This window comes from Pinus tabuliformis, chromosome X (genome assembly GCF_031772625.1).
Source record: "Pinus tabuliformis cultivar Carrire ecotype Pingquan chromosome X, CPIR1, whole genome shotgun sequence".
NCBI lineage: Eukaryota > Viridiplantae > Streptophyta > Pinopsida > Pinales > Pinaceae > Pinus > Pinus tabuliformis.
This window is the reverse complement of record NC_142308.1, coordinates 116,351,980-116,366,657: the sequence shown is the minus strand read 5'-3', so window position 1 is coordinate 116,366,657 and position 14,678 is coordinate 116,351,980. Positions and strand designations below refer to the sequence as shown.

Sequence of the window (14,678 nt, the reverse complement as noted above, 5' to 3'; positions counted from 1 at the left end):
GAGGGGTTTGCACCGCCATCTGCGTGAGTAAGTGATGTTGTTCAAGCCCAAATCGGTGGACAAGGCTTGTGTACATGCACAGTACTTGGAGAACATACGCCCGAAAAGAGTGCAATCAAGTGGATCGAAGCAGAAGGAGCAACATGAAGCTTCTAAGGAGGGGAAGAAGAAGCAAAATGGGGGAAAAGATAAAAAGACAACAGCCACAACACACCAGTGCAAAGATCCTAGCAACCATTGCAACCATTGCAACATTGATGGCCATATAGAGGAGAAGTGCTGGAAGTTGCATCCAGAGCTAAACCCAAAGAACAAGAAGAAAGATAATAAGAAGAATCTCATGGCCACTAATTCGAGCAACTAAGTTGAAAGCAACTCGGACGTGGATGAGAAGATCGTCTGTACATCAGTGCAGAAGGAGGTGAATTTGAGTAGCCTTCAACAACAGGAAGAGAAAGAAATGACCAAACTCTTCCATATAAAGATATAGGTCAAGAAGACAAAGATTGATGCTTTGTTTGACTCAGGATCACAGGCGAATCTCATTGCAACAGAGCTGGTCAAGAAGTTGGGGCTGGAAGTTCGTGATCATCCAAGTCCATATCCACTGGGATGGGTAAATAAGGATGCAAAACTGAAGGTAACAAAACAATGCAAAATTAGATTTGATATCAGTGTTGATTTTATTGATGAAATAGATCTAGATGTGGTTCCCTTTGATGTATGTGGAGTTGTGTTTGGGAGTCCATACATGTACATGCGTGATGCAATATTCATGAGGAGAGCTAACCAGTACTGGCTCATCAAGGATGGAAAATCGTTCATCATCAACGTGCACAAAGGCAAGTCGAAAATTTCACTGGTAAGTGCCAATCAGGCCAAGAAATTGATCAGTTCCAGCAAGAAGTATGTTTTATTGTTTTTAAGAGAAAGTCAGTCTGAAGAGAAGTCAATAAGAGGCAAGGCATCCCTGGAGGGGTGTACTAAGAAACAAAAACAACAATTGGAGGATTTGTTACAGGCATACAAGGATGTGTTCCGAGAACCTAAAGGGTTACCACCTAAGAGAGAAGTGGAGCATGAGATCCAGCTATTGCCAAATATTGGGTTGTATAGGGAGTCCATTATAGAAGCAGGTGAGGTGAAAAAACAGTTGCAACAACTGCTAGAACAGGGTGTCATTCGACTGAGTACATCACCATGTGGGTCACCCATCATCATTGTGCTGAAGAAGGATGGGACTTGGTGGATGTGTATAGGTTCCAGGGTGTTGAATAAAATCACGCTCAAGAACAGATACCCCTTGCCTAGGATAAACGATCTGCTAGATTAGTTGTAGCAAGCAAAGTATTTCACCAAGCTGGAATTGAAGTCTGGATATCACCAGGTTCGAGTCAAAGAAGAAGATACATGGAAGACCACCTTCAAAACCAAGCAAGGTTTGTATGAGTGGTTAGTTATGCCATTTGGCCTATGTAATGCACCAGTTACGTTTATGAGATTAATGAATGATATACTGCACCCTTTTATAAATTCATTTGTTATTGTCTATGTGGATGATATACTAGTATATAGAGCTTACCTGGGAGGAGCATATTTCACATTTGACGCAGGTGCTGGAAACATTGAAGAAGCACCAACTGCTATCAAATCTCAAGAAGTGCGAGTTTGCATAGCATTTTTTGGTGTATCTGGGAGGAGAGTTGAAGATAGATCCTTCCAAGATGGAGGCCATCAAGAAATGGCCGATGCTTACTAATGTTTCTGAGGTCAGGAGTTTCATTGGGGCAGCACAGTACCCGAGTAAATTCATAGCCTTGTTTTCAGTGGTAGCAGCACCGCTCCATGCCATAACAACAAGTGGCAAGAGTTTCCAGTGGGGAAAAGGTCAGCAAAGGGCTTTCGAAGAGCTAAAGAAGAACAGCCAAGCACTAGTTTTGGCATTACCAAACTTGCAACGACCCTTTGAAGTGGAGACAGATGCGAGTGGGTATGCTATGGGAGTTGTCTTGATGCAGGGAGGAAGGCCTGTTTGCTACCATTCTGAAATATTTCATGGGGTAGTTCTTAACTACCCTACCTACAATAAGGAGCTCTATGCCATGGTGCAAGCTGTGAAGAAGTGGAAGCACTATCTGATGGGAAAGGAGATAGTAATCCACACAGATCACCAGCCGTTACAGTACTTGCAGGCCCAGAGTAAGCTACAACAGACTAGGCATTACAAGTGGATGGGGTTTTTACAGCAATTTCATTTGGTGATCAAGTATAAGAAGGGCAACACAAACAAGTTGGTCGATATGCTTTCAAGGCCACCCACATCAAAGATTACAGCTTTGGGGACTCTTATGCACATGGAGCCATTCACCCATGATGCATACAGAGAGGCATATTCAGAAGATGAGGACTTCAAGGAGGTGTATCAACAGTTGTAGAGTCAGAGTCATGTGCACGATGGCGACAACATCGTTGACTACCATCTCTAGGATGGGTTACTCTATAGGCTGGATAAGCTATGTGTTCCTAAAGGTGAGCGTTTGCAGCTGATTAGAGAGGCTCACACCTCCAAGGTTGCAAGGCACTTTGGTGTAGGGAAGACCGTGGCTAACTTGCAGAGGTATGTGTATTGGACCAAGATGCAAGAGTAGGTAGCTAGGTTCATAAGAGGATGCATGATTTGTTCTACCAGCAAGCCTAGCAACAGGAAACATGGTCTGTATCATCCCTTACCTGTCCATACTTGTCCTTGGGAAAACATTTCCATGGACTTTGTGGGAGGGTTACTGACAACCAGGAAAGGACATGACTACCTGTTCGTGGAAGTTGACAGGTTCAGCAAGATGTGTGTTCTGGTGCCCTGTAAAAATACAATCAATGGACAAAAAACAACAAACTTGTTCTTTGGACAAGTTTGGGTGCACTTTGTGATACCAAGGAGCATCATTTCAGACAGGGACACAAGATTTCTCAGTGCATTTTGGACTACATTGTGGGAGAAGATGGACACAAATTTGAAGAGATCTACAACATTCCATCCATAGACAGATGGGCAGACAGAAGTAGTCAACAAGACTTTGGTGCAACTTTTGAGGGGATACAACCAGAAGCATCCGAAGACCTGGGATGAAAATATGGTATATATACAACATTCTTACAACAGAGCAGTCCACACTTCTACATGAAAGTCCCCATTTGAGATTTATTTTGGATATTTGCCACCTTCACCTTTGGATATTGCATATGGGCAGCAAGGAGGAGTGAGGGAAGATCTTATAGGAGATACTTTGAGGGCTGAAAAATTTATAGAGAAGATCAGGCATATCCATCTACAGGTACAGGAAACATTGCAGAAGTCGCAGGAGAAGTATAAGGTCATGCATGATTAACACAGAACAGAGAAATCATTCAAAGTGGGAGACAAAGTATGGCTACAATTGAACAAGGAGAGGCTGTATGGGCTTGGTAAGAAAATCAAGGCTCTAAGGTATGGTCCCTTTGAGATACTGGAAAAGGTGGGTGATAATGCCTATCGACTTAGTTTACCACCATATATGCGCATTTACTCAGTTGTGAATGTAGAGAATTTGAAACTCTATTAGCCTTCCATGCTAGATCAGGAAGAGGAATAGGTCCTACCTTGTGTGGAGGATTTGGTGCCAAACACTCAGGTAGAGTTGACAAAGGATACAGTTTTGCAAAAGAGGTCCAAAACTACAAGACAGGGGCAACATGACCTTTGGCAGATTGGGTTAAAGGGACAACTTCCAGGCAAAGCTAAATGGTACACCAGAGAGAAGGTGGAGGAAAAATTTCCTCACATCATTCTATAAAAGCTTTTGGGGACCAAAAGCCTCCCAAAATGGGGATGTGTGATACGAATTGGATCGTTATATTGTTTGTCATCCATCTCGATGCATTTGGAGTGGAAAAAGTGGAGAAATCAACTCACGGGACCATTTTTACCGGCGGACCCAGTTTGGTGAAACGGGGTCTGAAGCATTCCGGGAGCATTTTGAGGCATCAAACAACCTTTTTATGGGGTAAAACTTTGCCGCTTTAGCGTGCACCTTTTCTTGCTATTCTACACATAGAGACCTTTCTAACAGTCCAAGAAGCACACCAATTGGAGTCCGTATGCAAAAGTTATGTAACATAAAGTTGACCTTCTTGTTTTCACACCTATAGTTTGATAGAATGTTGCGTCAGCCCCCATTATTCATGGAAGAGGGGCTAGCGACGTGTTTGTGATGTAAAAGACTCTAGAAGAGTCTATATTGTAACTCTAGTTAAGAGTTGATGTAGTCAAAATTAATCACTAGTAGGCTATTAGGCTGTGTTATAACCAAGCCACTAGGAAGAAGAGGCATTCCATTCTTTCGAGAGCATGTTGTTCCATAGCCAAACAAAGATAGCAAGGAGAGAATAGGAGGTAGAACACATAGAGAGTATCTGTGCACTGTAGTAGCCCACGGGCCACATGCATTACTTCTTTGTACCTGCAGCCATATTTCCAGACAGAGAAAGAGAGCGAAGCAACCTCACCTTCCAGCTGGGTTTTCTCCCGAAAGGGTTTTGTCGTTCTCTATTCTTTTGCATAATTTCCATTTGCATGCATGCACTAATTACAGTAAAATCTAGAGATCTAGTGTAGGACTTTGGCCTCTCACTTAAAGACTAGTTTTCAAGGACAGTCGTGGGTTGTTGTGAGGACTGCTAAGTTTATGTTCAAGGAACAAGAGCTATAGGAGGCTTAGCCTTTCTCCTTTTGCATGCATTGTGATTGTAAAGTGGCTGATTTGTGAATACCAAAACAATTCACACATTGGGCAAATTTGGGGAGTTTCACAATCTGATTTTTTTCATGTAAATATTTCTCGAAGTTTGCAGACTTTAGAGGCCTTCTCTTTATGATTTTCTTTTGCCAATTACTTTGGGCATTTGAGGAAGTCTAGTGCATCACAAGCACAAATTTTGTAAAGATTTAATTTCTTTTCGAAGTCCCTAGAGAGGTCTCTTTTCATTGTTACTATTCACTATTAAAAAACGCGAGGTTTTTTTGTGAGGGAGCTTGGGATTTTTCCCATGGTATCCCTTCTCCTTTGGAGGGAGGATCTTTGCTTTTGGGTGAACTAATTATCTTAGTTTAGTTACTCTAGTTCTCATTTGCTAATTTCATTTCACTCATGCATGATTAGTTTCTGACATAGTTTTCACATCCATTTTCATTAGAGCACAAGTTTGACATTTGTTTATTTCAATTTCTCGAGTAATTGCATTCAGCTGCTATGACAACACACAAAATATCCTTTTTTCTAAAAGCAAGCGAGTATTTTACACAATTGGCAAGCTTAAATTGGTTTAATTTAACCATCTTGGTTTCACAAGTCTCTTGAGTACTTTGCTTTATCATTGTCAATTTTATTTATGTGGCATTTTGATTATTATTGAACATTCTTTTGTTGAAGCAATTTGGCATTGACTCTATTTCTTGCAAAGCAATTGTGGAGCATTTTTACTTAAGCATTGTCCATTATACTTGAGCACCAATACTTAATTTTGGAAAGAGCAACATTTCATTAGAGGAAATATCATCTTAAAATTGCCCATGAAATTTTCATGTATATAATATGTAAACCAATTAAAATCCTTTAAATTTAAAAAGTGGTACATGTAAATATTTTGGAGGGAAAATAAAAAAAACTATTTTTTCTAACTGTATTTTTGACTATCTCCTTATAGATGTACTTAAATTTCAAGTGTAGGCAGCATTTGTTGGATTCGAAATTAAATTTCACATCCAACGAGTACCCATTATGCATACTTCTGAGAAGGCCCACATTGATAAAAATTGAAGATACATTGAAAAATGTGTTGAACATGCTTTTTCAATGTATTTCCAATGTTTATCAATGTGGGCCTTCTCAGAATTATGCATAATGGGTACTCATTGGATGTGGAATTTTATTCTGTGTTCAATGAGTGTCCACACATGAAATTTGAATAAATCAGTAAGGAGATAAGCTAAAAATACAATAAAATATGTAGTTTTATTTTTTCCCTCCAAAATTCATAACTATTATTTTATTATTTTTCCTTAGGGGGCCACTTTTAGGCTGAAATTTCCTCTAATGACTCAAGCATCTCACTTGGGCACACTTTATTACTAATTGGCATTTCCAAAAAACAAATTAACCTCCAACTTATGTTGGCTGTATAGACTTTAGGGACCCTCCACCCCTACTGACTCCTCATTGTGAGATTTGGATTTCCGGGCAAGGATGAGGTCTCGGGACCATAGTTCAATTGAAACTTTGTTTTAGAATACAAATAATAAAATAAACCAATAACATCTCTACATCACAACTTTACTTTACTTGCAAATGCAATTCTCCTATATATATTATCTTGAATTTATTTGAGTCATATTTGAAAATATCATCATTTTGTCAAGAAGCATTTGCTTTATATTGCAAGTATTTGGATCTTTTACTTTTGCAACAATTAACTTTCTTGTACTTGGAATATCCTTCATTGGTGCAACACTATTTGAAGTTATTTCATATATTTGTTGCTTTGATGATCATTTAGCTCATGAGTAATTTGGTGTCACTATCTTGTCATTTGATCATTTACTTTCAAGTACTATCTCCTTTATTGTTGCAATTGATGTGTATATGCTCATCTTGGTCTAATTTTGCGAGATTACTTGATGTTTCATTTTGAAACATTTTATTTTTGAGCAAGTGTTTATTATTTTGAAGCATTATTGAAGGCACTGGTTTACATGCTTATCTTTTATTATGTGTCGATGATTATTGAGAGCACCTTTTATTTCATATCTTGTATTGCTTATCATACCTGTTGAACTTGCTCATAATCTTGAAGTAATCCATTTAACCTTAGTATCTCTTAAAAACCTCACACCATTTTTTGATCTAACTTTTCATTAGGGACAACCCCCCTTAGCTTACCTAAGAGAGAGCTTTTACGGAGAGAGCTGGGAATAGGTGATAACCCCATCTTTTAGTTTTGCCATAGGGCACACCTTGTGGGGTTAAGGGCTTTAACCACTAACTTAGGTGTGTGTGCAAGGTGACAACAACACCCTGTATCAACCCATCTAGATGTTGTTCAACAATAGAAAATGAACATCAAATCAAAGTTACCTTTTGTGATGGCCTTTCATCATGACATCTTGCTTGCCTGCAACATCCTACACATTCATAAACACATCTCCAAGACTTCATGTGTCAAGGGTCTTCTTTCTTTTATAGACCTTATCAAGGTCTTCATACCTTCTATGGATATGTCATGTCTAATTCTTTTAGTCATTGGATGTTGATTTCCTTCCCTTATGAGACCATAGTTGCAACTTTTACGATCTCTTCTTCCTTCCTTCACATATTGCTTCCCCAGGAACTTCTTGACAAAGTTCCTTCATCATGATTGTCAACCACCTCATATTCCATATGAGGACATATTATGTTGATTTCATCTTGTCAATATGTGAACCTTGCTTTCATGAATTTTTCAAAGGAAGAGATCCTTGATCATGCTCACAAGGTGGAGCATTTACCCATGCTATCAACAACTATATGATGACATGACTTAAACTATCAAATAGATACCTCTTTTCTCCTTTTGGTCATATTGACTTCCTTCGACAACTTCCTTTCCTTGATTGAAAGTACTTCAATCAACTTGACCTGCTGCACTCCTTTGTCACCATACCATCATCCTTCTAAACAATGTATCCCACACAAGGTGGAATGATTAGCGAGACACTTGCTTCTTCCAAGTAGAGGTGAACCTTCTAATGAAGATTCCAATGAAGGATTTAGATTATCCTCATCCGGAAGAAGCTCCTTTCTCATGATGATGATGTATGATGAATTCCTTCTATCATGTTAGATGACTTTCTTTCAACCATATGCACTACACATGCTTTAAATGAGGTTACCACAAGCTACTTCCTTTATGTGATGATTGCTACATCCATGTAGACTTCTACTTCAGCTCTCCTTTTCAAGCTACTATAATGAGCTCTTGCTTCAATTGTATGCTTCTACCATGATGCCATCTCCTAATATGATGCATCCTATCATACTTACAATGCTTCCTACCATGATAGCTATTATTTACAAAACTAAAAAGAACTTAGTGGAGGAGATTATCTCAGTCATAGTAGAGATCTCTCACTTCCTCCTTTGATTTCTTCTTCTCAGGTTCTTCCACTTCTTCAGTGATATGGGCTTCTTCCCTTCCTCTTTTGTTGTTTTCCTTCTTGAGTTTAGGACAATCTCTCTTGTAGTGCCCATATTCATGACAACCATAGCTTTGGATTTTCGACATATTCTTCTTGTTCTTTTTCTAAAGGCCAAATGTTCCTTTCTTCCTAGCCATGGCAGAAAATGCTTGGACTTGCTCGTTTGATCTTACATCGCTTTTTGCCTTCAACCTAGTTTCTTCAATTTTACACAATGACCAAAGTTCACTGAATGGGGTGGCTTCCTTCTTTCCAAAGATACTAGATGTGAATTCCTTTGGGAGTGCATTGAGCACTATGGTGTTCATTTCTTTATCGGACAATATTTCTCCCAACTCTTGTAGTTGGTCCCTTGTTTCTAATACCTTCATAAAATATGAGGCTATTCCATCTTCCTTTGAGATCTTCATTTTGTACAACTCATTCCTGAAAGATATCACTTCTCTTGCAACTTATAGAGAACAATTATATTAACTTGTCATATATTTCTTTTGATGTCTCCAACTTTGATACATAGGGTATGAGGGGATCCTTGATGGATTCAATAAGAATCCTTTGAGCCCTTACTTCCCCTTTCATATACTTTGCAAGAGCTTGAGCTTCTTCCTTTGGAGGTTTAGTGATTGTACCTTAACATGTTCAATGACTTCATTTTCTATGAGGATCAAATCTGTCCTCTTCTTCCATGCAATAAAGTTTGATGACCCAACCAATTTGTTGCATTCCTTGCAAAATGAAGTCATTTTGATAGCAGATTCAGTCATAAATATAGAGGTACTTACTTGTCAAGTGAAGATGCCTTCTTGATTTAGATGATGATGTTGATAATAGAAGATGTCTTCTTCCTTCAAAAGTGCTCCTTCCAAGAGAGGGAGATCACTTGATTCCTTGATGATGATGACAACGCCTCTTGTTGCTTCCCTTGGATGTAGATACTTCAAGATGCTTCAATGAGTAGTCCTTCTTCAAGTGGAGGTAGAGTCCTGTAGATCTTACCTTTGTGAAGACAATGTGAGCTTCTCAAGAATGCTTCAAGTATATAACCCTTCTTTGGATGAGCTAGGGTTTTGAGGTCTTTTTTCTTTCGGATGTGATGATCCTTGAGATGAATAGTTCTTCTTGATGATTGATACTCTTGATGATCTTCTAGTGCTTTGGCCCTCGAATGTCCTTCTTTAAGTTGCCTTTCCTTGATGTAGTCACCTTAGCTCTAATACCATGTTGAGAAATCTAGGGGCAGCTAGATTAGGTGATTTCTCTTCTTGATAATTGCTTGTGATGTAATTTTACTTAACTTGATTATCTTCTTCTTTCACTTGATTATTATTAGTATTCTCTTCATCAAACAACTACCAAACCATAAAGAACAATGAGACAAAGGACACAAGATATAGGCGATCAGCCAGGGCCAAAACCTCTCCAACTGAGAGGAAAACCCACAAGAATTCTTCTCTTCTTATAGAATCTTCAATTGACGAATTCCAAGACCTATGACCCTTGACCAAGACCCTCCAAGACCAAGTCAAACCTTTCTTCCTTAATGAGCTTTCCTTCTAACAACTTCTGCAATTTCGACCTCCTAGCAGATTCTTCTGCAACTTCGACCTGCCCAGCAGATTCTTCTGCAACTTCGACCTGCCCAACAAATTCTTCTGTAGCTTCGACCTGCCCAACGAATTCCTCTAGAACTTTGACCTGCCCAACAAATTCTTCTGGAACTTCGACCCAACAGTTTCTTCCTAGCACTTCGACTTGCCCAACAACACTTCGACTTGCCCAATAGCTATCTAGTACTTCGACTTGCCGAGTAGCTTTCCAACACTTCGATTTGCCCAAAAACTGTAGAAACCCTAGCACAAGACAGAGAGAGGCCCATAACTTTGATCTTACTCTTTTTCGTCCTTTTCCAGCAACTTTTTTGAGAAGATCGAACTTGCTTGAGTGAGTGTCCAATTGACGTCGAGTTCCTTCTTATTTATAGGCTTTTTAAGGGTATGAATTGCTATCTTTAGGTCGACTTGATCTTTGCACCATGACAAGGTCTTGGAGGGTCTTTTGACTTTCTTTTGACTCAAATAAAATTTCTTTACAATATGTAACGTGCCCAAAAGGGTCTTTCATACATGACAATGACTCTATTGGCTTGTAGACTCAATGACAAGCCCTAGAAGCACTCATTGGGTGCTTGACCTAAAAATAAATTTCCCTTGAGCATGAAACTCATGCCTCAAGAATAACATAATAAATTTATTTTTCTCATTACATCAAATACATAAAATCATGATTACTCATTACATCAAATACAATCATGATTGCATATGTCATTATGAAGACCGAACCTAGTTACATATTTCAACAACAATGAGCCCAATACAAAATCATCCAGCGAAATTATCCCAACAACATTAATAAATATGTTCCCAGCATCAATATAGATCAGACACAACTTTTCCTGTCTGTGGTCAACTATAGTCAAATGTCAAATTTCAGCCCTAGAGCCCAATCACACAAAGGAAGAAGGATGTGTGCGGTTGAGACCTTCCAACTGCACTGTTGAGCCTACAAGCCTACGGTTATAGCCAAAATCTAGCTGTGACAAGCCTGCGTTTGTGACCCAAAACCCTAGAGCATGTGCGAGCTTCGAACCCTGTAATCTTGGACCTGTACGAACCAAATTTCTGCGGTTATAGCCGAAATCTAGCTGTGACAAGCCTACAGTTGTGACCCAAAACACATGCAAGCTTCAAACCCTGTAATCTCGGACCTGTACAAACCAACTTTCTTGACCCAGCCTCAAACTTGTGATGACCAATCAATGAAGAAGAGAAGAAGAAGAGGCTTGGTGATGTCCAAATGAGCTTGAGATCACTTGTATTTATAAGCTTTCAAGGGTGTCCATTTTCCTATTAGGGCCGACCTGATCAAATGTGACATTGTGGGCTTCAATTCGAAAGTACACTTTCCCTTCTCCAAATTGAGTGCTTCAATAGTCAAAATTGGTCCTTTCGTAAAGAGGAATCTAGTCCCATGGTTGGAGTTTGTCTCTGAACTGCCAAATTAACACTCCCTCTGAGCTAGGGAGAAATTCCTCTGCATGCTAGACACCGAGCCTATGCACAAGCACCTGTCTGAGCTTATAACATCAACATACAATACATGTGACTTTAATGTGTTGCATACACACTTGCATCAGCTTTTGGCTTGGAAAAATATTCTCAAGAAAAGAATATATTTTTTTACCATGTAGTAGCGTTCTAAATTTTAACTGAAACCTATATTTAACAGCTAACAGCTAGTAATAAACCTAAAAGGATATCCTCATTGCCTGAAGTTAATTGTCTGCTATATTTATGTGATAATTTAACAGCATAAAGTCTATTTAGTATTAATGTGTAGGTTTTTCTCAATATTTGAGAAAGAATGATATGAATCTTATGGTTTCTCTTTTGCTATTTTCTATGGAATTATCTTGCAGGAAATGACTCCTGAGCAACTTCAGGAAGGTATTACCCTACGTTATTAGAGATTATTCCTTGTACTTAAAGTTTTACATGTTGAAATATTTTATAGCATGAGTTTATTCCATGTAAATACTAAAATGATGTAGCATCATGCTTATCATCTTCGAGAACCAGACATTTGCATGCTTTTTCAAATTAAATGTTTTTCAGTAGTAACTAATAAGTCCAAGACATGCATATTTATTAGTTATGTACTGTCCAGCTTTGAAGAAAACATTTGCTGTTACAAAAAATAAAGGAAAACTCCGCAAGATATGGGATAGCGGGAAAACTATTTACAACATGGCTTCTTGGGGTGCTACAGCTGTTGGGTGAGGCTATTTTTCATCTTTCCTAAATAAATTTTTGCCTTTTTACAATTTTCTGATTTCCAAAGTACAATAAACTGTATTTAAAATTCTAGCTTTGCAACTTCTAATTGAAATTATTTTCAACTTAGGTAATCTTGCTGCTTAAAATTTAAATGTAGGGAAATGCAATTTTTATGATCTATGGTGCGTTCTGTGGTAGGCTTCCCTTTGCCATGCAGATTCTGAACTTAAATAAATTTTGAACACAAACTCTGGTATATCCTTTCAGGTTGTATAAAATGGATCTTTTCATGCATCAAGTAACAGGCAATCTCATTCCAATAACTAGCGCAAGTCCATAATCATTGCTTATGTCAAGCAGGCAGGCAGGTGGGAAGAGTGCAATGATTGTTTCACCAAGATCTCTTCTCTTTGTTTGGGGTCTCCCTAAAATAGAAGAATTCTGGGTGGAGTTTTTGTGAGAGAAAGTGTAGAACTAGGGAGACATCTCTTCTTGATCCAAAAAGGATCTGCAATAAACATCAAATTGTTTAATGGCCCAAATCAATGCAAATCACTCGGAAAAATTACAACTTTTGGCTACGAAAGTGAAGCTTGTGGCTATGGAATTTGATTATGAGATTAGAGGATATAGTTGACAGTGTGAAGGGCCCCATGCTAGTTCAACCAGCTACCACTTACCTACAAAGTGCTGCACTGCCATTTTAAGAACTAAAAATTAAAAATTAAAGAAAAACACGAATAAAAGGAACTCCAATTGGAATGCTGCCAACAAAAGACTAAGGGAGAGGAAAAGTGTTGCAGTTGGGGAGCTGAAGAGATGGGGACACTTGGCCTGCATTCCAGATGCTCCTAGCAAGCCAGCACTTCCTATGAACTCTTCCACAGTGATGCAAAAGGGTTTCTTTGGCAGAGAATAGAGGGAATGCTAAATAAAATTGCTGTGATTGTAATCTGTAAGACTCCAAAGAGTCAAACACCATTGTAATTCTATAATTGCTGAGAAATAAATACCGAGCATAGCGATTTGATGTCAGAGATTTTTCCAAGGTTTTTTACAGGGTAATATCTGTGTCTATTGTGTTTAAAAACTAATTGCTTAGTGATTCTGGTTTTCTGTCTGATTCCTTCATTCCGGTGGTAATTAATCCCAACACCCGTGAAGTTGATACACATTCGAACCCTCACAGCACTTTAATTAATTTGCTTTGAATGCTGATGGGTATCCACAGCGCAATTGTTGGTTTGCTGCATTGCTAGATTAAAATAATAACTTGAGCAGTGTGTAAATCACAAGAAACAACCCAGAATAGTATAGTTCCTTTGCTCTGTTCACTGGAATGCTTATTTGTTGTGTAAACCACATGAATATGATGACTAGACAAATGGGTTGATAATAAAGTGGTGGGTGTACAGAGTGTGTTATTCAGATGGCATAGCAAACTGTAGGGTGGACTTGTTTTCCATTGTTGGCATTGGTCTTGGAATTACAAGCAAATAAACCAAGTCTTGAAACTAAATCTGAACAGAATCATTCACGCCTGTTGCTGAATAGCATCTTGAGAAGCTTGATCTCGGATTGACAATGACTGCAGAGATATACAATTTTAATTCTGCAAAGAAGGATCAGTGTTGGCGAAGCCATAGGCCCAGTGTTTACAGATAACTTCTTCATGCTGGCGGCTTTCTTACCAGAGCTTAGTAAAGGGCCAAGGCGAGGAATAATTTTTCACTGTGGGAAGGGATTGGCCTTATTTGAGCTTATGATGGCCTTTTGTTTGTATATGGAAACTATTTCTAATAAATAATTGACACCCACATTGACCCAGAGAAGATGTTGGGAGCTTTTCCTGTAGATTTCCTACAAGGTTTTAAATGTTATGATTCCTAATGAATTTGTTGGTAGTCAACCTTTTTCCTTCATAGGATGTGTGTATTAAGATAGGGTCTTCAATTTGAGCTCTCCAAACATGTGGTGGATTACTAGGCAAATCCATCGTAAGGTTGTATGGCTTGAGAATATAGGATGAGATTTATTTATGTCACTTGCATTAATGTCATAGGGTTAGCTATAGTTGGTTTGGATATTATTGAAGAGATAAAACTAGGATGGATCAGTGTAAATTCTTTGTGAGTTGTTATGGAAGTACCCTAGAATGATTATAGTTGTGTTACGTGTAGTCTTATTCCACTTTTTAGGTGATTATTCGAAATGAATTTGTGAAGTTATTTTGACCAAAATTTAGATGTTTTAGAGCATTTAGGACTTGAACTCCTATATCTGTTTACAAGTCTTTGTTTGAGCAATTTTAATCTCAGGGTTCTTGCTTTGAGTCAAATATGTGGTGATGATTTTCCATGATACTGGAGTCTAGGTTAGAATCTTACAATCACTGACGCTTCCAATCCAAGTATCACAACAAACTACTTTGCACAACGGAACAATAAATAGCAGTAAATCAACACGTGCACAAAGATAGACAACTTTTTACAAATTTTAACTGCCCAACTTTGTTATATTAACAAACATCAACAACCTAGGCCTCCCATACTAGGGATAATGGGCCTCATAAATCCATT

The 14,678-nt window shown here is 38.5% G+C and overlaps 1 protein-coding gene across 3 annotated transcripts in view; it reads left to right on the top strand.

The window, feature by feature from the left end:
* LOC149138703 (uncharacterized) overlaps positions 1–14,678 on the top strand; it is a 153,381-nt gene that overhangs the window by 83,042 nt on the left and 55,661 nt on the right. For 2 of the 3 annotated variants that reach the window (XM_089448266.1, XM_089448265.1), the window contains exons 4-5: positions 11,742–11,769; positions 11,990–12,098. In XM_089448266.1, the coding sequence (XP_089304392.1) occupies positions 11,742–11,769; positions 11,990–12,098 (137 nt within the window). Of the gene's footprint in view, positions 1–11,741; positions 11,770–11,989; positions 12,099–12,366; positions 13,018–14,678 lie in introns of those variants that run through there. The other variant, XM_089448267.1, reaches the window with a different exon arrangement.